Source organism: Choloepus didactylus, chromosome 12 (assembly GCF_015220235.1).
Source record: "Choloepus didactylus isolate mChoDid1 chromosome 12, mChoDid1.pri, whole genome shotgun sequence".
Lineage (NCBI taxonomy): Eukaryota > Metazoa > Chordata > Mammalia > Pilosa > Megalonychidae > Choloepus > Choloepus didactylus.
The window spans coordinates 99,363,060-99,386,138 of NC_051318.1; the positions used below are offsets into that span (position 1 = coordinate 99,363,060).

The 23,079-nt window shown below is 41.1% G+C and overlaps 1 protein-coding gene and 1 pseudogene across 1 annotated transcript in view; both read right to left on the reverse strand.

Moving 5' to 3' along the window:
• Window positions 1-12,706: 12,706 nt before the first annotated feature.
• Window positions 12,707-12,975, reverse strand: LOC119506929 (annotated as a pseudogene).
• Window positions 12,976-18,355: 5,380 nt separating this feature from the next.
• Window positions 18,356-23,079, reverse strand: part of KPNA3 (karyopherin subunit alpha 3) — a 105,120-nt gene continuing 100,396 nt past the window's right edge. The window contains exons 16-17 of the mRNA XM_037800106.1: window positions 21,376-21,470; window positions 18,356-20,818 (exon numbers count right to left, since the gene is read on the reverse strand). Of these exons, the coding sequence (XP_037656034.1) occupies window positions 20,720-20,818; window positions 21,376-21,470 (194 nt within the window). The 3' untranslated portion in view covers window positions 18,356-20,719. The remainder of the gene's footprint in view (window positions 20,819-21,375; window positions 21,471-23,079) is intronic.

The following is a 23,079-nucleotide window of genomic DNA, read 5'->3' on the forward strand; positions in this document are numbered from 1 at the left end:
TGCTCACCAATGCATGTAGCTCCCCCCATCTTAAACAGAACCCCCACTCTCTTGCCCATCCACTGCCAAACCTCTTGAAGATTTTGCATGTGCTGCCTCCTCTTCTCTATCCCAGTTGTTAGCTCCTTGCCATTCAGCTTCGGGGGCCCTCCTTTGAACAATACCACTCTTATCAAAGACTGCCCTTGGCTGGGTCCAATGATTCATTTTCAGCCCACGTCATTTTTTTTATTATTATTTTTTGACCCTTAAAACTTTTTTTTATAGTGATAAAATATATACAATCTACAATTTGGCATTTTAACCACTTTTATGTGTACAATTCAGTGGCATTGATTATATTTACAATGTTGTGCAACCATCACCAAAAACTCTTATCACCCAAAAGAGAAAACTCTGCACCCTCCCTTTCCCCTAGCCCCGGGTAACCTCTATTCTACTTTTGGTCTTTATGGATCTGCCTATTCTAGATAATTCATGTAAATGGAATCATCCAGTGTTTGTCCTTTTGTGTCTGACTTATTTCACTCAGCACAATGTCCTCAAGGTTTTCATCCATGTTGCAGCATGTATCAGAACTTCACTCCTTTGTATGGCTGAATAATACTCCATTGTGTGTAAACACCACGTTTTGTTTATCCATTCATTAGTTGTTCTAGTTTGCTAATGCTGCCGGAATGCAAAACACCAGAAATGGATCGGCTTTTATAAAGGGGGTTTATTTGGTTACACAGTTACAGTCTTAAAGCCATAAAGTGTCCAAGGTAACACATCAGCAATCGGGTATCTTCACTGGAGGATGGCCAGTGGTGTCCGGAAAACCTCTGTTAGCTGGGAAGGCACATGGCTGGAGTCTGCTCCAAGTTCTGGTTTCAAAATGGCTTTCTCCCAGGACGTTCCTCTCTAGGCTGCAGTTCCTCAAAAATGTCATTCTTAGTTGCACTTGGGGTATTTGTCCTCTCTTAGCTTCTCCGGAGCACAAGTCTGCTTTCAACAGCCATCTTCAAGCTCTCTCATCTGCAGCTCCTGTGCTTTCTTCAAAGTGTCCCTCTTGGCTGTAGCAAGCTCGCTCCTTCTGTCTGAGCTTATATAGTGCACCAGTAATTAAATTCAGACCCACCCAAAGGGTGGGCCAACACCTCTTGGAAATTATCAAATCAGAGTCATCACCCACAGTTGGGTGGGGCGCATCTCCATGGAAACACTCAAAGAATTACAATCTAATCAACACTGATAACATCTGCCCACACAAGATTACATCAAAGGTAATGGCGTTTGGGGGACATAATACATTCAAACTGGCACATTCCACCCCCTGGACCCCAAAATGACATTATCTTTCCATATACAAAATACATTCATCCCACAACATTATCACAGAAACTCAAATCATTTCAGTAACAACAGTTATATACAAGATCCCATCAAAATCAATTATAGGCATGGTCAGTCCTAAAGCATAATTCTCCTTTAGCTGTGGATCTGTGAACTTAGAACAAGTTATGTGTTTCTAATATACAAAGGAGAGACATTCATCGGATAAACATTCCCATTGCCATAAGGAGAAACAGTAAGGAAAACAGGGTTAACAGGACCAAAACAGTTTCTAAAACCCGCAGGACAAACGCCATTAGATTTCAAAGTCTGAGAGTCATTTACAGAACAACGTTGCATCCTTGCGGCTTGAGAGAGCAGGAGCCTAACCCTTCCCAAGGGCCTTTGCGGCAGCACTTTCCTCTCCAAATGCTTGGGTGAGTGCTCCAATGTATCCACACACTGGGGAGACCACCTTCTCGGCCCCACCCTCCTCAAACATCGGGGCAGCTCCCAGATTCCCTTCCATCTCCGGGGCACACGCTCAACCCCTTCAGACAGTGTGGTGGCGGCCACGCTCTCCCCAATTCCCTGGGAATGTGCTCCACCCTCTTTGGGGCCTGGGATGGCAGAACATTCCCTGAGCATCGAGGTGGAAGGCCCACCCTTGACCTCCAGGGCAAACTCACCCTTTCCATGCGTGTGGGCCACTCCGCTCTCCCAGCCCGAGACCTCCTGACTCCAGACCTCAACCTCCATGGCTCTGTCTTTGAAGAAATTTTTCCTTCAGTTTGTTCCTTGTCTGTCTCCTCCAGTCCAGACTGGCAACGGCTCTGTCTATAAAGATCTCACAAAAATTCTGTTGGCTTCGCATGAAGCACACAGGGGTCAAAGCCATCAGACAATAGGACTTTCCACAAATCCTTTCTGGATAATTCCATCTCCAATCTTGGCTTGTACTGAAATGGTGGCTGGGTTCCATGTTTGGTTAAATCCTCATGTTGGGCTGTAGCTTCTGGGGATCCACCCTCTGGAAGCCTGGAATTTTCCAAGCCATCAGCTTCTGGTTTCTTTGAACCCAAGAGTTCAGTTCTAAGTGTATCTCTGTCCTGTAGCATTTTACTATAAGCTGCAAGGAGAAGCCAGGGTACATCCTCCACACGTAATCTGGAGATCTCCTCAGCTAAGTATTCCAGGTTGTTGCTTTCAACTTCTTCCTTCCGACACCAGGTCACAATTTTGCCAAATTCTCTGCCACTTTAAAACAAGGATTGCCTTTCTTCCAGTTCACAACACATTCATCATTTCTGTTCAAGGCCTCATCAGAAGTATCTTTAGAGTCCATATTTCCACAAACAGTCTCTTCAGAGCAGTTTAGGCCTTTTCTATCAAGCGCCTCACAATTCTTCCAGAACTTTCCCCTTATCCATTTAAAAAGCCATTCCAACATGTTTGGTATTTGCAAACTGAGCAGCAAAATCACCCCACTTCTCTCGGTACCAAAATCTGTTCTAGTTTGCTAATACTGCCAGAATGCAAAACACCAGAGATGGATTGGCTTTTATAAAGGGGGTTTATTTGGTTACACAGTTACAGTCTTAAGGCCTTAAAGTGTTCAAGGTAACACATCAACAATCGGGTACCTTCACTGGAGGATGGCCCATGGTGTCCGGAAAACCTCTGTTAGCTGGGAAGGCATGTGGCTGGCATCTGCTCCAAAGTTCTGGTTTCAAAATGGCTTTCTCTCAGGATGTTCCTCTCTAGGCTGCAGTTCCTCAAAAATGTCACTCTTCTTAGTTGCACTTGGGGTATTTGTCCTCTCTCAGCTTCTCTGGAGCAAGAGTCTGCTTTCAACAGCCGTCTTCAAAATGTCTCTCATCTGCAGCTCCTGTGCTTTCTTCAAAGTGTCTCTCTTGGCTGTAGCAAGCTCGCTCCTTCTGTCTGATCTTATATAGTGCACCAGTAATTAAATCCAGACCCACCCAACACCTCCATGGAAATTATCCAGAGTGATCACCCATAGTTGGGTGGGGCGCATCTCCATGGAAACACTCAAAAAATTACAATCTAATTAACACTGATAGGTCTGCCTGCACAAGATTACATCAAAGATAACGGTGTTTGGGGGACATAATACATTGAAACTGGCACATCAGTTTATGGACACTAGCTACTTCCAGTTTTTAGCTATTGTGAAAAATGCTGCTATGAACATTGATGTAGAAAGAATTCTTGCTTTCAATTCTTTTGTAATATACCCAGGAGCCCTTGTCTCTCTCTCTTTTAAATTGTGCTGTAGCACTTAAGAATGATCCTGAAATTCCCTCCCGTGCTTCCCAAGATCCAGCTCTATCTTGGTTTTTATCTAGCAAACCTTCTCTCCTTTCTGAGGGCTCCTTATAGACATTTTAGAAGATTCTGATTCTGCCTTCACACCTCAGCTCTTCTACCTTTCTACTCTTGCTCTGCAAAATCACCCATTCCTAGGGATTCCAGTTGTCATCTCCACCTCAGTAGAGAATTCTCAAATCTCTTTCTTTTGCCCTGACCCCCATCACCCTAACTTGTCTCCATTTCCAAGTCCCTCCTGGTCATTTTCCCTTAATTATATCTCAGTACCCCTGAATTCATATTTCTAAAGCCAGTCTTCCCTGGCTGTTAGCAGAACAACCATGTTCCAAGTTACCCAGATTCATCTCCAGCCCCATCTACAAGTGGTTGCTGCGACTTACAAAATTCTCTGTAAAGCCTCTCGTCCTCAGCTTTCCTCCTACTTTAACTTGCAACATCACCTTAGCTCAGCTCTTCTTTTCATCTCACCCCAGCACCACTGCAGCTGCTTTCGGTCAATCGTCTTGCCCTGTCATCTTTCCAATACAACCTGTGCCACAGTGGCAGGCACTTCTCCATGGACAGCTCACACTCCTGCACTTTGTGGGGGCTCTGAGCAAAAGCATTTTACAACCATTCTGAGAATGTTTGTAGAAGGAGACGTTCTGTTCCAGGATGGCAAAGCTTAGCAACATCTCCCTCCCTGGAGAAGTTCCAGGGTAGTAAAGATAAACACCCATCCTTCTCCTTCCCGGAGATTTGCTTACATTCCTAAATTAAGATAAAGTCTGTCTCTTTCCAGAGGGAAAACTAGGCAGATCACCAGGAATCTCACAGAAGACGAGAACCTAATTTGGGAACTCCTCTGCTGTAATGCACCCCACTGCATGTTCAGGTATCATCTGGCCTTAGACCATATTGGCCTAAGGAGAATGGGGCTCGGGGGATCAACACAAGGGGCTGCTCTGGCTGCTGCTGTGTCACAACCAATACCCTCTCTTTGTCTCTGACCCAGAGAGCTTGTGTTTTATTGTTGGTGCATATAAATGCAATTGTGGCAGGATAAGTTGTTAGCTTGCAGATAAGGTAAAAATCTCAGACCCTTTGCAGTTTCTGACTTAACACATTGCCACCAAATCATCTTTCTAAAGCTGTGCTTTGGCCAGGCTGTATCTGTGCTCAAAATCTTTAGCGGTTTCCCACTGCAGAATTCAATTCAAATTCTTAGCCTATCATTCAACCTCTCTTTCCAGCCTGTTCTTCCATTTTTCCCCATGCAAACCTGTGCTCCAAGTCCACCTAGACTTCAGGATGTTGCCTAAACATTGGCATAAACATCCTGGGTCCAATCTGGTGGCCACGCTATTCCTGTTGTCTCAAACGCCTGACTTGGGGTGCAGACGTTTTTGCTAAGAATCCAGGAAATGCCAGGGCCTGACATGCCCAGAGTGCTCTTTAAGGAACAGTGAGCCAACCCATTTATTTCTTCATGTCTGTCGCTAGGGTTCCTGTGGTGGGAAATCATCCTGCCCTCCACCCCAGCCATGACGGACTGAAGAGCTGGAGCCCAAGGTGACCACATTTTGGTGGGACACACAGCAGATAAGCCACCTCTGGGTGGCTTGGCTCGAAACCCTGCCAACAGGGAAGCTCTGCATTTGATGGCAGCAAACTCAGTTATCACACAGTGGGACACTTCGCTGCTGGGACAAGTCAAGGGTGCAAGAAGGGGCTGTGTGTGGGGGGGTGTGGTGGTGGTGGTATATTTCCTGCAGAACAAGGAGGGAGGTGAACTAAACTGCAGACCTGTTGAGACTTAATCTTCAACGAGGCAGTTTTGTTACTTTCAAACCTTTTTTGCATAGGCCTGTGCCGGTTTGGATGCATTATGTCTCCCCAAACACCATGTTCTTTGATGCAGTCTTGTGTGGGCAGATGTATTAGTGTTGATTAGGATGGAATCCTTTGAGTATTTCCATGGAGATGTGACTCAATCAACTGTGAGTGAAACGTTTGATTGGATAATTTCCATGGAGATATGGACCCTACCCACTCAGGGTGGCTCTTAATTAAATCACTGGAGTCCTATATAAGAAGCTCAGACAGAAGGAACTTGGTGCGGCAGCCTAGAGGAATGTCCTGGAAGAAACCCCTTTTGTAACCAAAACTCCGGAGCAGACTCCAGCCACGTGTCTTCCCAGCTAACAGATGTTTTCCGGATGCCATTGGCCATCCTCCAGTGAAGGTACCCGATTTCTGATGCCTTACCTTGGACACTTGACGGCTTAAGACTGTAACTGTGTAACCAAATAAACCCTGTATAAAAGCCAATCCATTTCTGGTACTTTGCATTCCAGCAGCAGCAAACCGGAACAGATTCTGGTACTGTAAGTGGGGTGTCCAGGCTCTCCCCAATTGCATTAGCAAACCAGAAAAAGGTCTAAAATATGTTACAATAAAGTTTTCTTTGAGTGGGTTTAGCAACCCATTCACCACCCCAGGCTCCTAGTATGACTGCTTGGTATGTGAATATATCTCAATAAAATGAAGAGAAAAAAAAAATCAATTCTCTAAATAAAGGAATTGAGGGAAACATTCACCCTCTTTTATCTCCACATATTGTTAGGAAAGAAGGAATTTCACCAGACTAGCAACATCTAGTCTGGTGAAATAGCCAACCACAGTTGATAAATATTGGCAAATCTAGCTTATTAAGAATCTTGTTTTCTCTTCATTTCCCAATACTGTTGGCTTTACTTTTATGTGAGCCATAGGGTGTGCCTAGATTTAAACAAGGTCAAATGTACAAGAAAAAGGCATTTTTCCATACTTAAAAAAAAAAAAAACTTCAAAAAGTGTGTTGGGGGATCTCAATAGTATTCCCTTAGATACAGCCCTATTGGTCATTTATACAGTGGGTTGAATTTTTAAGGACACATCTGTTTCCTAACAGGTAAGAGAGCCTGGGTTGGTATAGAGGACAAACTTTGAAGGACCTGTACAATAAAACAGGGACAGTTAAAATTCGCTTGTAAGAATCTGCAAAGCTCAGATATTTTAAACACACAGCACTGTGCCGGGCACACAGCAGACACTCAATAAATGGTGGTAACTGCGAAGAAGCCCGCGTTTTCAGTCTTGGGACAGGCCCTCGGACGCTGCGCAGGCCATCCCATCACCTCTGCCTGTCGGGACGACCCCCTCTGGGCTGATCAAACCATCGCCACTCCACCGTCCGCAGTTCAGTACGGACGTGCAGGTTGCAAAGGCCAAGATTTTCGCCTTGGAGCAACTTCTGGTCAAGCTAGCACAGCGCCGCACTGACGCGACTCGACCAGTTTCCAGTCTCTCTTCTTTTCTTGGTAGAAAAGCTGGAAGCACTAGCGAAGCTGCGCTTTTCCCAGCCTCGGGCACCAGAACTCCGAGAGGCAGCACCTGGCCACGAGCCCCGCGCCTCGCGGGGTCCCCCGGCGGACAGGGGTGTCCCGGACGGGTCCCGAGCGAGCCCACTCACCAGCACCAGATGCACCAGGGTGTCGCAGCAGAGCCGCGCGAGCGCCCCGCGGGCCGCCGCCAACAGCGCGGGGCACGGCACCAGCGCCCGGCCCGCGCCCGCGCTCCTCCTCCCGCCGCCGTCCGCCGCGGGCCTAGAGGGTGCAGGAGGGATCCGGCACGGACGGGGCGGGGCTCCTCGGGGCGGGGCGGGGCCTCCCGTTGGGGCGGGGCGGGGCGGGGCCTCCCGTTGGGGCGGGGCTTCCTCCCCGGCCTCCGCGCCCCGCCTGGTCCCCAAGCTTCGCCAAACCTGCGGAGGGCCGTTCTTCAAGCGTCTGGATTGTGCTCACAGCTCCTCTTAACCGTCTCGACAAACCTGTTCCCAGGCCAAGCCCAAAGGACCGCTCAAAGGTTCACACCTTTTGATGCGGTTTGATTTCTAACAGGGGTCAAAAGCCCAAGCCACCGCCAAGTGCAGTACACATGTTGGAAATTGTGCCAGTAGGCGGGGGAGAATTTGGGAGACACAAGGTTCTAGTTAGGCCTTTGCAAGCCGTGCCAGAGGTGCGGGCAAGGGTCGTTTGCAGCCACCAACAGACTTTTTAAAGCCCTTGTTGCTGACTCTGACCCTATTTCCATTTCTTAAAAATCCAGAAAAGCAGCCAAAGCATGGGAGAGCAGGGTAGTAAGCGGCATCTGCTTGGCGCTGGATGCTTTCGCCTACATAGGCCCCTAATGTAGAGACAAACCATTGCAGACCGAGTCTCAGTTAACAGATTGTGACCTCTAATGACCTAGCCAGTTTCTTTAATTTAGGGGAGCCAGATGAATACAGGACACCCAGATAAATCTGAAAATTTCAGATCCACAACGAGTAATTTTTTAGTCTATATGTACACTCAAGTAACACTAGGGTACTTACACTAAAAAATAATTCGTTGTGGAACTGAAATTCAGATTTACCTGGGCAACCTGTATTTTTATTTACTAAATCTGGCAACCCTATTTCAATTGGATAAAGCATCAATTTACATTTTAAACAAAAGGTCCCAGAAGGGGAGAGACTTAAGAGAGCCTGTCACAGCTCCTTTATTTTATAAATGAGAACACTGAGGCCCAGTAATTTGCCCAGGGCTACAAAGTAAATACAGTGGCAACACCATGCGGAGAACTTGGCATTACTAACATAGTTTGTTCCGGGGCAAGGGAAGGAGCCGGGGATTAAGGTTGCTAATCAGATGGCTTTAAAATAAAGAGATTATCCTGAATGATCTGGGCGGGCCCAGTGTAAATACAAGGGTCCTTTAAATGTGATGGGACAGTGTCAGTGATGCAGCTTCAAAAATCCTTGACCAGTGTTAGGGAGAGAGGGAGAGAGGGAGGGAAAGAAACAGACAGTGGTGTGACAGGATCTCAAAGGTGATGGATCGGGGGAGGGGGAGGGGGGTCGGGGTACGATGGAGTTCTATGTATGGGGTTTGTACTGTTTTTACAACTGTTCCTGTAAGATTGAACTTATTTCAAAATAATATTTATTATTAAAAAAAAAAAATCCTTGACCAGCCATCTCTGGTTTTGAAGAAGGAAGGAGGGCATGGCCCAAGGAAACCTGGCAGCCTCTAGAAGCTGAAAAAGGCTCCCCTAGAGCTTCCAGAAAGGAATATAGCCCTGACAACACCTTGATTTTAGCCCAGTGAGACCCATTTCAGACCCTGAACTCAAGAACTGTGAGATAAATTTGTGTTATTTGAAGCCACTAAGGTAGTGGTAATTTACTATAGCAGGTATAGGAAACAAATACCCCCCATGATGGGACCCATGCATTGTCCCGTGGGAACGGGAGGCCATGGGGAACTGCCCCGAGCATCGCGCTGACAATCTGGTTACTACCTTCACTATGAATAATGAAGTTGTTTTTGTCTCTGACCCAGGCATCCTGTGTCTTCAGCCAGCTTGTAAGCAGGCTCAGATCTCAGACTTTGCAGTTCTTGAAGTTACTTCATCCCTAAATACTTTAGCATGCAACTCCTAAAAATAAGAAGATTCTCCTACATAACTACAATACTATTATCACAGATCAAGGTGCTTGAAAACTTTTGTTTTAATCAAAGTAATTCGTGTCACACAGCTAAAAAGTCAGTTAATATGATGGGTCTTAGAGGAAAACCAGTATTCCCTGTGCTCCACTCCTCTCCCAAATTCTTTTTAGCTATATCACCTGTATTCCTTAAATCCTTAAATCTTCTGTATTTATGAAATTAAAAAAATACTGTTCACTCTTTAGCTATACTGTATTCATTTGAATCTATTATGCCTCCCACAAAAGCCATGTTCTTTTAATCCACTCTAGTGGGTGCAGACTTACTATAGGGGGGATTTTTTTTTTTTTTTTTTTTTAAATCATCATTTTATTGAGATATATTCACATACCACGCAGTCATACAAAACAAATTGTACTTTCGATTGTTTACAGTACCATTACATAGTTGTACATTCATCACCTAAATCAATCCCTGACACCTTCATTAGCACACACACAAAAATAACAAGAATAATAATTAGAGTGAAAAAGAGCAATTGAAGTAAAAAAGAACACTGGGTACCTTTGTCTGTCTGTTTCCCTCCCCTACTTTTCTACACATCCATCCATAAACTAGACAAAGTGGTGTTTGGTCCTTATGGCTTTCCCAATCCCATTGTCACCCCTCATAAGCTACATTTTTATACAACTGTCTTCGAGATTCATGGGTTCTGGGTTGTAGTTTGATAGTTTCAGGTATCCACCACCAGCTACCCCAATTCTTTAGAACCTAAAAAGGGTTGTCTAAAGTGTGCATAAGAGTGCCCACCAGAGTGACCTCTCGGCTCCTTTTGGAATCTCTCTGCCACTGAAGCTTATTTCATTTCCTTTCACATCCCCCTTTTGGTCAAGAAGATGTTCTCCGTCCCACGGTGCCAGGTCTACATTCCTCCCTGGGAGTCATATTCCACGTTGCCAGGGAGATTCACTTCCCTGGGTGTCTGATCCCACGTAGGGGGGAGGGCAGTGATTTCACCTTTCAAGTTGGCTTAGCCAGAGAGAGAGGGCCACATCTGAGCAACAAAGAGGCATTCAGGAGGAGACTCTTAGGCACAAATACAGGGAGGCCTAGCCTCTCCTTTGCAGCAACCGTCTTCCCAAGGGTAAAACTTATGGTAGAGGGCTCAACCCATCAAACCACCAGTAGGGGGGATTTTTTATAGATTATTTCCGTGGAGATGTCACCCATCCAACTGTGGGTGAGATTTTTGATTAGATTATTTCCATGGAGATGTGACCCCGCCCACTCAGGGTACGTCTTAATTAGATCATTGGAGTCCATAAGAGAGCTGAGAAAGCATGCAGACCCAGAGGCTTGTAGATGCAGAAAGATGTCTGGAGATGTAGAAAGACATCTGGAGATGCTAAGCTAAGAGATGAAGCCCAGAGTATGCCCAGAGAAGCTAAGAAAGGACCCCCAGATACTTAGAAACACCCTGGGAGAACAAGCAAGGATGCCTAGGAGCTGAGAGAGACAAGCTAAGACAGACAGAAACCCAGAGACCTTTTGGAGAAAGCAGTTTTGAAACCAGAACCCGGGAGCAAAGGATCCAGGAGATGTCAGCCTCATGCCTTCCCTGCTGACACAGGTGTTCCAGACATCATTGGCCTTTCTTCAGTGAAGGTATCCTCTCATTGATGCTTTGGTTTGGACACTTTTATGGTCTTAGAACTGTAAATTTGTAACCTAATAAATCCCCTTTATAAAAGCCAATCCTTTTCTGGTATTTTGCATAATGGCAGTTTAGCAAACTGGAACACATATATTTTAGACATAGCTCTTAACTTTGTATTATGGAAGGTGAAGATTCAGCTCCTCTTTCAAACCAATCCACCCAATATGGTAAATCACCATTTTTGGTCAAACCAAAATTCAGCATCTACTTTATTATAACTATATAAGTACTATTTGCTGCTAAGCCAAATGATGTCCTAGGATTTCATTTCCTTTCTCACAAAGCTTTTCATACTGGAGGTAATAATTGCCTCATTTTTATTTGTTTAATTTTCTAGGTTCCTGTGGTGGTTTGGAAGCTGTTATGCACCCCACAAAATGTCATGTTCTTTTAATCTAGTCCTGTGGCTGCTGACCTATTGTAGGTGGGACCTTTTGATTAGATTATTTCAATTGAGATATGATCCACCTCACTCAGGGTGGGTCTTAATCCTCACACTGGAGTCTTTTTTGAGAGGATAAAAGACAGAAAAAGCCCAGAGAAGCTAAGAGATGAAATGAAGAGGAGCTCATAGAGAAAAGCCCAGGAGAAGCTCAGAGAGGACCCACAGAAGCTCAGAGAGGAAGCCACTGGAATCAGAAGCTGAAAGCGACGAAACCAGCAGACACTGACCATGTGCCTTCCCATGTGACAAAGGTGTCCTGGATGCCAGCAGCCTGTCCTAAGAGTCCAGGTATCACCCTGTTGATGCCTCGAGTTGTACATTTTCACAACCTAAGAACTGTAAATTGTAATAAATAAATTACAATCCCCATTGTAAAAGCGAACCCATTTCTGGTATATTGCATTCCAGCAGCTTTAGCAAACTGAAACGGACTAGGCCCTATCACTAAATCTTCCCAAGCTTTCTAACAGACTTGAAAAACACCCAGATCAGCATTTTCCATACTCTCAAACCCATCAAATGTTCTATCTTTCCATTTTTCCTCCCCTGGAGACATTTCTTCAGGAGCCCTTCCTCATCCTTTCTTCTGTTCCCATCTGGCCTGATGGCTCTGAAGATCTCCTGCACAGCCGTCATCCTGGGAACTCCTTATGCCTCTTTTCTTTTTTGGATCCCCGATTTCCTGGATAGAGGACTTCTTTTTCCTTGGTTCACTCCGTCACTTTGGTGGGCCATAAATCCCAGCAGCTTTCTGAACAACAGTGCCTGGCTGTAACATTTTTGAGACCTTGGTTGGCTAGATTTATCCATTCTAACCAGTTGATCTAATAGCTTGGCTACAGTTCTAGGTTAGAAATAACTTTTTCTCAGAATATATGGTGTTGCACCATTGCCCAGTGGAGCAGTCTAATGCCATTCTGATTCTTGGTTGTTCGTATCTGACCTGGGTTTTTCTCCCTCTGAAAGTTGTTAGGATCTTTTCTTTTATTTCCCATATTCTGATATTTCCTGGCAATGTGACTTCATGTAGATCTTTTTACATGTACTTCAATTCTGGGAAATTTTCTTATATTACTTTTCCGCTAACTTCCCTCTCTCTACTTTCTCTGTTGTCTCTTTCTAGAACTCATTATTCAGATGTTAGTCATCTGAAATGATCCTTCTCCTTTATCACTCACTCCTTCTATGGCACTTTTTATTTTGCAAACTGCACTTTTAAAAATGAAAACAACCCCAAAGCATTTATGGTGATCTGGTAATAACATAAGTATAATCAAAACAATGTGACCAAATGTTTTAGAACTATATTCAAAACAAAGAACACCTAAAAAAAAAAATGTATTGCTTTCTCAGCTTTCCCTTCATTGATCACTTCTGGTTGGAAACACTTTGTAGCAGAGTAATATTATCTCCCTTTAGCACAATCTGACCCCCTTGTTTCTTGGCTTTGTTTTAGAATGAATCTCTTCAACATCATCTAATATGAGGTTCATATATTCATCAAAACTCATGATCCAGCCATCCACCTGCATATTCACCTGCCCAGAGAGCCACACCCGAATCCAGGGCCTATTTTGCACATCGCTGAAGTTGAGGTTGATGGGCTGCTCTTTTTGGCCCTGGCCACAATACGCCATGGTAGGAGTCACAAAGACCACACAAAATGTATTTTTAATTCCAGAAAGTACTCTTTGTTTTCTGATTTTCCTTTCTGTAGCATTCTATACTTGTTCCGTGGATGCAACATCTTACCTTTACCTCTCAGGATATTCGTACACTTTTTTTTTTTTTTAATTTTTCATCTGATCCCTTCATTGTGTCTGAACTGCTCACTTTGTCCAAATGCTGATTTTGATCTGTTTTTCATGTTGGAGGCTTTCCTTAAATGACTAGTGATCTTTTATTGTCTGTTTTTATTTTAAGAGTGAAGTGCTAAATAACTGATGGTAAACTGTTTGGATGGGTTCACCCCAATTGTCAGTTATCTATATTATATTTTCTCTGAAGTATTTCAGCTTCTCTAGGAAAACAAAAATCCTCCAATCTCCTGCCTAGGAGCACATCCTTATTGCCAGAATTCTTGGAGCCAAGTGGCACGGGTGGGAGCTTGATGGGCTGTCCTGCGGCTCAGCATGTAGATGTTAACTCAATGTCTGTTTTCAGCACAGACCTCTCCCCTGGGATGTGTCTCTGGGTCTGAGTGCTGATGGTTCAGCTTCTTCACAGAACAGAGCTCTGGTCCCCTGTTGGATGGGGCAAGGTTGGTCACTGGATACAAGGGACTGGATTTGGGGGAGAGGGCTGATTCCTGCTGATAGGACTCACAGCCAATTCTGTTTTCATCCCTACACCTCATCCCTCTGGTTTCCGGTATTTCTGAGTCCTCAACCCGTTTCTGACTTCTGCACTGTGAACTAGCTCCTCCTCCTCCTCCTTTTTTTTTTTCATTTCCTCATTTCAGACATTTGGAATTATCACTTCTGCTCATTTCTTTTTCTGCTTTTCATTTTCCTCCCAATTAGAAACTCATCTGCTACTATGTCTGCTCCTACGTTATCTGTCCTTAGAATTGGTTTATTCAATTTTTATTCCTTTATTCATTTAATGGGATTTGGAAGCAAATGGAGCTAGAAACATATTCCATCTGCCTTGGTGATTTCTTTTAACTTGTTTTTGATTGTGAAATCACACACACACACACACACACACACATAAAAGGCACATTTTATACACCAGCAATGTATGATTGGAAATGGATATTAAGGAAACAATTCCATTTATAATGACATCTAAAAGAATAAAATATCTAGGAATAAATTATACCAAGAAGTTCAAACTTTGTACACTGAACAGAACAAAACACTGCTAAAAGAAATGAAAGAAGACCTAAGTAAATGGCAAGACAGCCTACGTTCAAGAGTGGAAGGGTTACCATTAAGATGCCAGTGCTGCCCAAAGTGATCTTCAGATTCAACACAATCCCTATCAAAACAGACATTTTTTGCAGAAATGCAAAAGCCAGTCCTTAAATTCATATGGAACTGCAAGAGACCCAGAACAGCCAAAACAATCTGCAAAGAGAAGAACAAAGTTGGAGTTCTCACACTTTCTGATTTCAAAACTTACTACAATGCTACAGTAATGAAAATGGTGTGGGGGTACTGGCATAAAGATAGACATATAGACCAATGAAATAGAACTGAGAGTCCAGAGATAAACCGACACATCTATAGACAATTGGTTTTTGACAAGGGTGCCAAGTCAGTCCATTCAAAGGTGAACAACAGTGTCTTCAATAAATGGTGCTGGGAAAACTGGGTAACCACATGCCCTGCCCCCCTCACCAAAGACCAACCCCTACCTCACACCATATACGAAGATTAACAAATAATGCAGTGGCTAAAACTATAAAATTCTTAGATGAAAACTTAGGAGATAAGTTTCAGGACCTTGGATTTGACAGCGGTTCTACGGTATGACAACACTGAAAGCATGAGCAACAAAGGAAAAAATAGATAAATTGGACTTCATCAAAATTAAAAAGTTGTACATCAAAGGATATTATCAAGAAAGTGAGAAGACAACCTACAGAATGGGAGAAAATATTTGGAAATCATTATCTGAGAAGGGTTTAATATCCAGAATATAAAAAGAACTCCTACAACTCAACAACAAAAGACAAACAACACAATTAAAAAATGGGCAAAGGGCTTGAATAGATATTTCTCCAAAGATATACAAATGGCCAGTAAGCACATGAAAAGATGCTCAACGTAATTAGTCATTAAGGAAACACAAATCCAAACCACAATCGTTTTCCACTGCTCTTAGAATAGCAAATCCTCTACATGACTTACAAGGTGTTGGGTCTTTAGGCTCTCCTCAACCCCCTACACACACACACACACACACACACACACACACACACACACACAATCCTCTTCATTACTGCATTATCTTTGGTCTAGCTACACTTCCATCTTTCACTCCCTTGAACTCCCTATGGTGCCCCCTCCATGGCCTTTGAATACCATTGTTCCCTCTGCCAGAAAGCTTTTCCAGTCAGTCTAGCTAGTTGACTCCTGCTTTTCTTCATCCCCATAAGCTGTGTAATTTTGGGAATCTGTGACTTCTCTCTGCTTAAGAGAACCTTCTCCTTGTCACTGAAGGGGCTCTTGGCCATGGCTCCACTTCCTAAGTGCTCACTCTCATATCACCTTCCTACCAAGGCCAGTTCCCTCTATTTTATATCATTGCATAGATTTTTTCCCAACAGTTGTTAAAAATTTCCTTTTACATTTACTTCTGTGATTTTTTTTAAGTATCCTGCACCCTAGTACAGTACCTAGAATGCAATAGGATGCTCCATAAATATTTGAATGAATGTTTCTACAGGCTTAATTCAAGTCCTTATTTATAAAAGTCTGAAGACATGGAAAAGATACCTATAGATAACAGAATCTGCTTCTATTATGAGGAAAACTGGGTTGAAATCAATAATATGAAAGTTATAAACTCTTATATTTAGGCTTGAAAAGTGAAATTGTGTAAGTACTGGGTCAAAGAGAGCTGAGACTTTTACTTGATCACATATCTAATATGATGAAAGTGATAACTGAAAGAGTCTCCCCTGCATAAAAATAGTTAATGGAATGTTGCCACTCCATTGCACCCCGAAACCAGCCACACCACACACTTTATTCTCAGGGTCTGTGGAGTGCATCAGACTGGCAGGAATCAGTTCCAGGAACTACCTTATAAGGACTGTTCAGGTTGAGGAAAGGAACGGATAAAAAGGGATCAGTCTCTTCTGCTCTCTGGAAACACTAAAAGGCCTACTTTTTATCAAAAAAGTAAATTTACAATGATGGTTATTTAAAAGAGATGACATGAGTTCACTATTAAGAAAGGAACTTGTAATAACTAAAGCTACGCAACAGAACAGAATCACTAGGAGTGAAGGCCTCTATCACTCAAACTTTCCTACAGGAAAGTTCCATAACATGGCCTGCCTTGAAAATCTAATTTTATCTTTAAAACATTATGTAAAATGTGTACTTTTCTCTGCAATACTTAGACTTATATTACCATAAAACGGTTTTACTTACCATCAAGTAACACTGTGGTCCCGTGAAGATTTACCTTGTGGCTTCATACACTTCAGGGTACCAGAGCTTAAGAAAACAGAATTATTTGAGAAGGTGGATGGCAATTTGTTAGGGAAGTGGGATGTTGTAGAAGAGCTTTCCCATCACGGAGCACGTCTTCTATCATAGTTCAGACATCATTCCCCTGATGTTGATCTATTTTAATAAATGTTTACTGAACACCTAGCATCCTATGCCTAATCCAAAGAGACCTCAATCATGAACCACTTGATAAGACACTTTCCCTTCTTTGACCTTTGTTGTCACCTCTCTATTTGCACTTAATGGATTACAACTTTTAGGTCACAGGATAAATTTAAGAGGGTAAATAGTTACTCCACATTCTCATTTCTTCTTTAAGTCATTTCCAGTAGATGGGGCTTGGTACTAGCAAGAGATCCCACAGATGGGTGATCTGGGAATGAGGTAAGGTTTGGCTCCAATTCCTCCTAAAACTGAGAATGAAGACACATTTTTGTCACCTCTCTTTTTATCCCACACATCTGAGGAAAGTGTAGGATTGTTTGCACAACAAAACTCATAGTTTAGGCTGCTTGATCTGGGTGAAGTTTTCTACAGGGATTGAAGTTGGCCAGTCATTCTCAATAAAGGGCCATTTTGCTCCCCACAGGACAGGTGGGAATGTCTGCACGTATTTTTGGTTGTCACAACTGGGGAGAGAAGGCACCCTGTGGGCAGAGACCAGGGATGTTGCTGAACATCCTACAATGCCCAGAACCACCTCTCATAACAAAGATTTATCCTGCATAAAATGTCAACAGAGTGGGGTCTGAGAAACCCTGATTTTGACCAAAGTTAGGTGAGGGATTTTATGGGCAAGAAAAAGGAGGATAAAGTCATGAAAAAGACTACACTCCTATGTCCCTTTTCCCAAACACTTTCTTGATATATATATACGACTTTCGGCACAATGCTCTATTACTATTTTTCAGCTAACTAATCGAGTACATTTATATGAGAAAAGAGTTCCTTTCAAGCTTCGGACAAATGAATTAATGAGTTATATGCCTTAATAATCACAGAATAATGTACAGAAATTATTCTCCGTTTCCCCAATCAGAACTAATGAAAATTCCTCAGTTAAACTAAGGTTAAAAAATTCATAACCATCACTCAAGACAAATAATATTCATGAATTCTCTGCAATAATTCTCTGTGATAATTAATCAATTCCCTGAAAAGGAACGACACTTCTGAAGGAAATTATGGCAAGATTATGTAGGAATACTATCACATTTATTTGCTTATACACCAACTTCTTTCAAAAATAATCTGAAGTGGCATTATACAAAACTATTTGTATACTCAAAAGTTTGGCTCCTCCTCTGTTCTTTCAATTAATTTAAGATTTTATTTAGAACCACAACCTCTATCTAAGGCTAAACCTTTCAATTACTGTCTTCCATAGCTACATGTTTTCCAAGATTAGACAGGCGTTACATGAACAGTTTCATTTTTTGTTTGTTTGACGAAAGTCATATCCACATCTTCTTCTCAAATAAATGGCCTTTCTCTAGGGTGCAGCATTTAAATGTGAGGCTACACACTACTTATTTTTGTCACGAAATACTCTTAAATGTAGCACTGCTATTGGCCATCCTGGCTTGTTATGGTGGGAGAAAAGATATTAAAATACAATGCAAAGGTGATTCAGGATTCGTTTCCACTGTGGTTGATACTTGAAAAATAATTCCAAATTTAAATTTAACCATACAGAAAACAAAACTAAGCAAATAAGCTATTTTTTAAAATAAGTTCTTCAATGTTTTATCGTATTTGATAGCAGCTTTTTTTTTATTGGTTACAAAACCTAAGCCCATATACAAAATTAGGAACACATTTAGATGCCTCTTTTGAAAGAACGTTTTAGTCTTTTTTTTTTAACTGAGTTTAAAAAAAAATAAAAACAATGCAATTTTTAAACACTGTTTTGAAAACTTAAAAGTGCAGCAATACAGTTTCTTTTATCTACGAAATGGTGCAATTCCAATTCAAAACTGATAAGGTCACGACAAACCGAATCAAGCAAATGCACACACGGGTCTGCCCCACTTGATGCTGATGTTCACTTAAAAATGTCCGTTTGCACTGAGAACGCAGGAGGAAAGATGAACGTCACAATGGAGGCCAATTTGATCTCAATGTGTGCAAAATTTTAAAGGTGACCATCAGTAAACACGGAGAGTCCAGAAGAAACTAAACCAGAAGGGGTACAATTCACAATATCAAGAAGATTTGGACTTTAAGGGTTTCACCGAAGTTTGTGACCTTAATTAGTTTTGACTTCGTTATTCCTACTTTTAGTGAAAACCACACACTTTCAAAAATTTAGACTATAGTGTCTGAATAGGATGCAGTTACCATATGAAGCTTTAACTCAAAATCTGGATAAAGAAAAAAGGCACAATGAACTTCAACTCAATTTTATGTGCACAAGAGTTGAAAAATCTGAGCCACCTTAAAGAGAAATTGATTCCAAAATTTATAAAACCTATAAATAATCAGAGGCCAAACCACTATATTAAAACAGATTCTCTAGCAAGTAAAAATCTTGCAGTTTAAACATACGCTTGTATCTACTTTAGATACAAGACAAAACTCACTCTTTAAAGTGGCTCCACCTTGGCAGATACATATATTTTTAATGAATGCACACCTGCTATGTTTTGTTTATCAGTGAAAAAACCCCAGCTGATTCACAAAGCTCTGACGGCATCTGTCTCATCTTCATCACAGGAAATACACCCCCCATCTGATAACTAGTTTAGATTTTCTATCTCTTCACACCAATGCATTGGGAAATTATACCCAGCAAACGACAGCAACAAAACCATTTTTGTGACAGCATAAATTGTTCAGTTTTAAAATGTTCAAATCCATATTCTTTCATTAATAACTGGGTCAGACAATCTACCAAAAAGCAATGACTTTACATAGTAATATCAGATTTTGCAGAATTATTTAAAGATCACTGCAAATCAGATTTATGTTAAAGAACTGCAGATTATTCCTCTACAAAGATCCTTGCTGGAATATTTTTAAACGTGAATATGCTTTTAGAGTAGGATTTGAATGAACTTTTCCAATACTCAAATGAATTTTCATGACACTTCTAAAGAGTTGCTGGTTTGTTGCCAACCACATTATCAAAAGCACTGGTTACTAAGTAAAAAATATTTTAAGACTAAATTACAGTAAACATGAAAGCTCCACAGTTTAAACCCAATAGAAATCAACCATATCCAATTATCGATTTAAAACGAAAAATATTAACTCCTGAAAGCTGAAAGCAAGATTATTTTTTTCACATCGTCAATGGGTATTTTAGACCATTGTGTTTTTTTTTCCTTTAGAGTCAGGGACTCTTGCTTTCAACTTAAACAGAAGTTCAAGTCCGTAACAGGTTGCAGCTCAGGTAAAATACCATGCACAGCATTTGATTACTTCAACAGCAGGAACACACAGGCTGGAGTGAGTGGTCAAACAAGGCTTGCTGCTCTCAAAAATTAGGTATAATGGCGAAAGCATTACCATCCGTATCTAAAGTTCTTCCTCCAACCCTGGCTTCTGAGGCAGATAATAACCACATCAATTACTGGTAGATGAAGGACAGTTTTTTTTTTTTTTTTTAAACTTATCTGTTTAATCAATAACCGAGTTTCTTTTCATTAAGTTACTTTTTTGTGTGTCAGTCCCACCAATGAAAGTCATTTGGCTTGTACTTTAAAACCTATTCTTCCACATAGAGAGTATGAAAATATGTTTGTGGAGGACAGTGATGAGGCTCAGACCAGACCGCACCTCTCTGAAGTCTTCCGACGTGTGGATGTGTCACACCACTGTGTCCTGATCCACTGTGCACCGCTTTCCTAAGGAGCGTCAGCGGGCACGACATGCGACCGCTGTGGACACTCTCAGCTGGCGACTGCAGTTGTCAGCACGTGGCACCAGGGACAGGGAGAGAGGGGGTAGTTGGGATTGTTAAGGGAGATTCTAAAACAGTTTAGGAAATCATGCAGATGCATTTACAGTCCATGTGAGAGTGACTTTTGGCAACTGCAAAGTGACTGAGACATGGCTTGCTTTAGAAGCATCGAAACGAAGAGGCATGTGTGTTTTGGAGCCTTTTGTTGTTGCGGTTGTTCTTGTCATTTGGTAGCCATCTGGTGGTGCTTCATATAGAATGTGGGAAAGACGCTGCACTCAAATGAACTTAAAAATTAAATTCCTTTGTTTGAAGGTTGGCCGTTGGGTCAAAATTGTAAGTACCTCCTTGTGTTGCTTCAGGAATGAGGCTAGGATCTTCATCGATCTATTCAAAACAGGGGGAAATTTCTTATTATGGATACTCTACATTATGGTGCAAGCAGAATTGCTTATTTACTTCTTAGGATAAGATTCTGCACGAATGCTTTTATCACCCAAAAATATCGAAGTAAATCAGTAATCATTTTATTAAGAAATTTAACAATTTAAAATTGAACATACGCAAAAAAAAACCTGCCTCTTTTTAAAGATCTTGTATCCATAGATTTATTTCACCTATCTGAAGATACATCATTTCTATCATTACTATTCTTCCCAATTGATAGATTACAAATGTGACAAGAACTGCTTGCACAATTTTACCTTATAATGATGTTTCAGACATAAATTATTCAAGAGAACTGAATAAAGGAGAGCCATTATTATAAATTTTTATTTAGATATTTTTAAATAACTGGAAAAATGCCACCTCTAGAGTATCTGATAGAAATACTGTAAACTTAGTCATACAAATGATAAAAAGAAAACTCTCAGTAAAACTTGCATTAGGAATATAGGTTTTAAATTACATGCAGGTCACACCATATTTTAATATATACTTACATCATCACCAGAGAAATACTGATCTATGATTTCAAATGCTAATTTATATATGTCTTCATTTTCATGCTGCTGTAAAACTTCAATTTTTTCCAAACCTGAAAAAATAAAATAATCAAAATTATTAAGCAGATGTAATTTCACCTGTTCTCATTTTAGTCATGGCAAATACTAAGGGACTCAGGGAAATACCTCACTCACCACTCGAAAGGTCATAGTTTGTCAAAAACAACAACAACAACAAAACAAACCATCAGCTAAAATCCGAGCTGCTCTTATGGGAATAAGAGCATTCCCCTAACTTCTTCCTCCTTAGAGGCCCTTGAGGTGCCTGGTCCCCAAGGCAGCCACTTGAAAAACACCGAACCACCCCATTTGACCGAGGAGGAAGGGGTGGCACAGAGGAGTGAAGGGATTTACTTCAAGTTATCTGGCAAGTTAGTAACAGACCAGAATCAAGATGTCCCCAGAATGCTTTAATAAAACCCTACTGTCTAAAATGTTTAATTTTTTCTGTTTTCAAAATGTTACTTTTATATAAATACAAAAATATGCTTTAAGAAGCTTAATGACTGATACATTAATTGATATTAACAGAAGATAAACCTTTAAATTTTGAAAAAAATTTCTTTTAAAAACTGAATAGGGTAATATACCCTACAGCCACAGTAAACCTGTAAAACAGTTTTTCACAACTATAATCATAGAATGTCTTCATTTATATTTTCAATATATCCGAAGCATGTCTGTAAATTTAAATTGTGAATAACAAATATGCTTCCTTGAAATGTGCTTTTGTCTAGGCTATCTTGAAATAGTTGTATTTTTTTTCTTATATAGAAATATACAAACCAGAAAAACAGAAAATGGGTGTCAAAGATAACAAACGTAGAGTGCTTTATGAAATTACAAAATACTAAGTAAACATGTATTCTTATAAACGTATTATTCCCCAAGACAACAGCAACTACATGGACAAAAAAGCTGATGAGTAACAATTCGTTAGGTCACTCAAACTTTCTGAGGTAAGTTATTATGAACCTGATTCCAATGCTAATTTTAAATTACCTTTTAAAAAAGCAAAACATCTTAACACCACAATGAGCAGTGGATTAATAGTAAAAAGAACTGGATTTAAGTTTCACTTCTATCACTAACTACTTCAGTGGCTTTGAACAAGACTCCTTAACATCTCTGGCATAATTTCTTCTTGTCATTAAGAAAATCCTCCCACTGTAACTATTTTATGTTACTGCACTTGTTTTCTCTTGAAAAAATGAACCTGGTAGTATAATCATCTAAGTAAGTCGATAATATGTAAAACATAAAATGTGACGTTACGTTAAGTTCATTTATGGTTTAGTACATATTGAACAGGTACCTTTAAAATATATGCTTCATATGTCATTACCAGAGAAACAATGATATGATATTTCAAATCACAGTTCTTTTTCATATTGAAATTTCAAAGTAACTTCTGTAGTAATAATTTCAGCACGGTGGTCATGGCATATCATAAGAACCGTTACAAGTCAGGGGTGAAACAAAACATCTAGAAGATTCAGCAATTGTTAACCCTTTCCAATAACATGTAACAGTATTTCCCAAAGCAAGGTATAACTTGTGGTAATAGGTATAACTTGAAAAAAAAAGTTTCACTGTCAAAGAGTTTGAGATGCTGGGTTAAACAAAGCTTTTAAGTTCTCA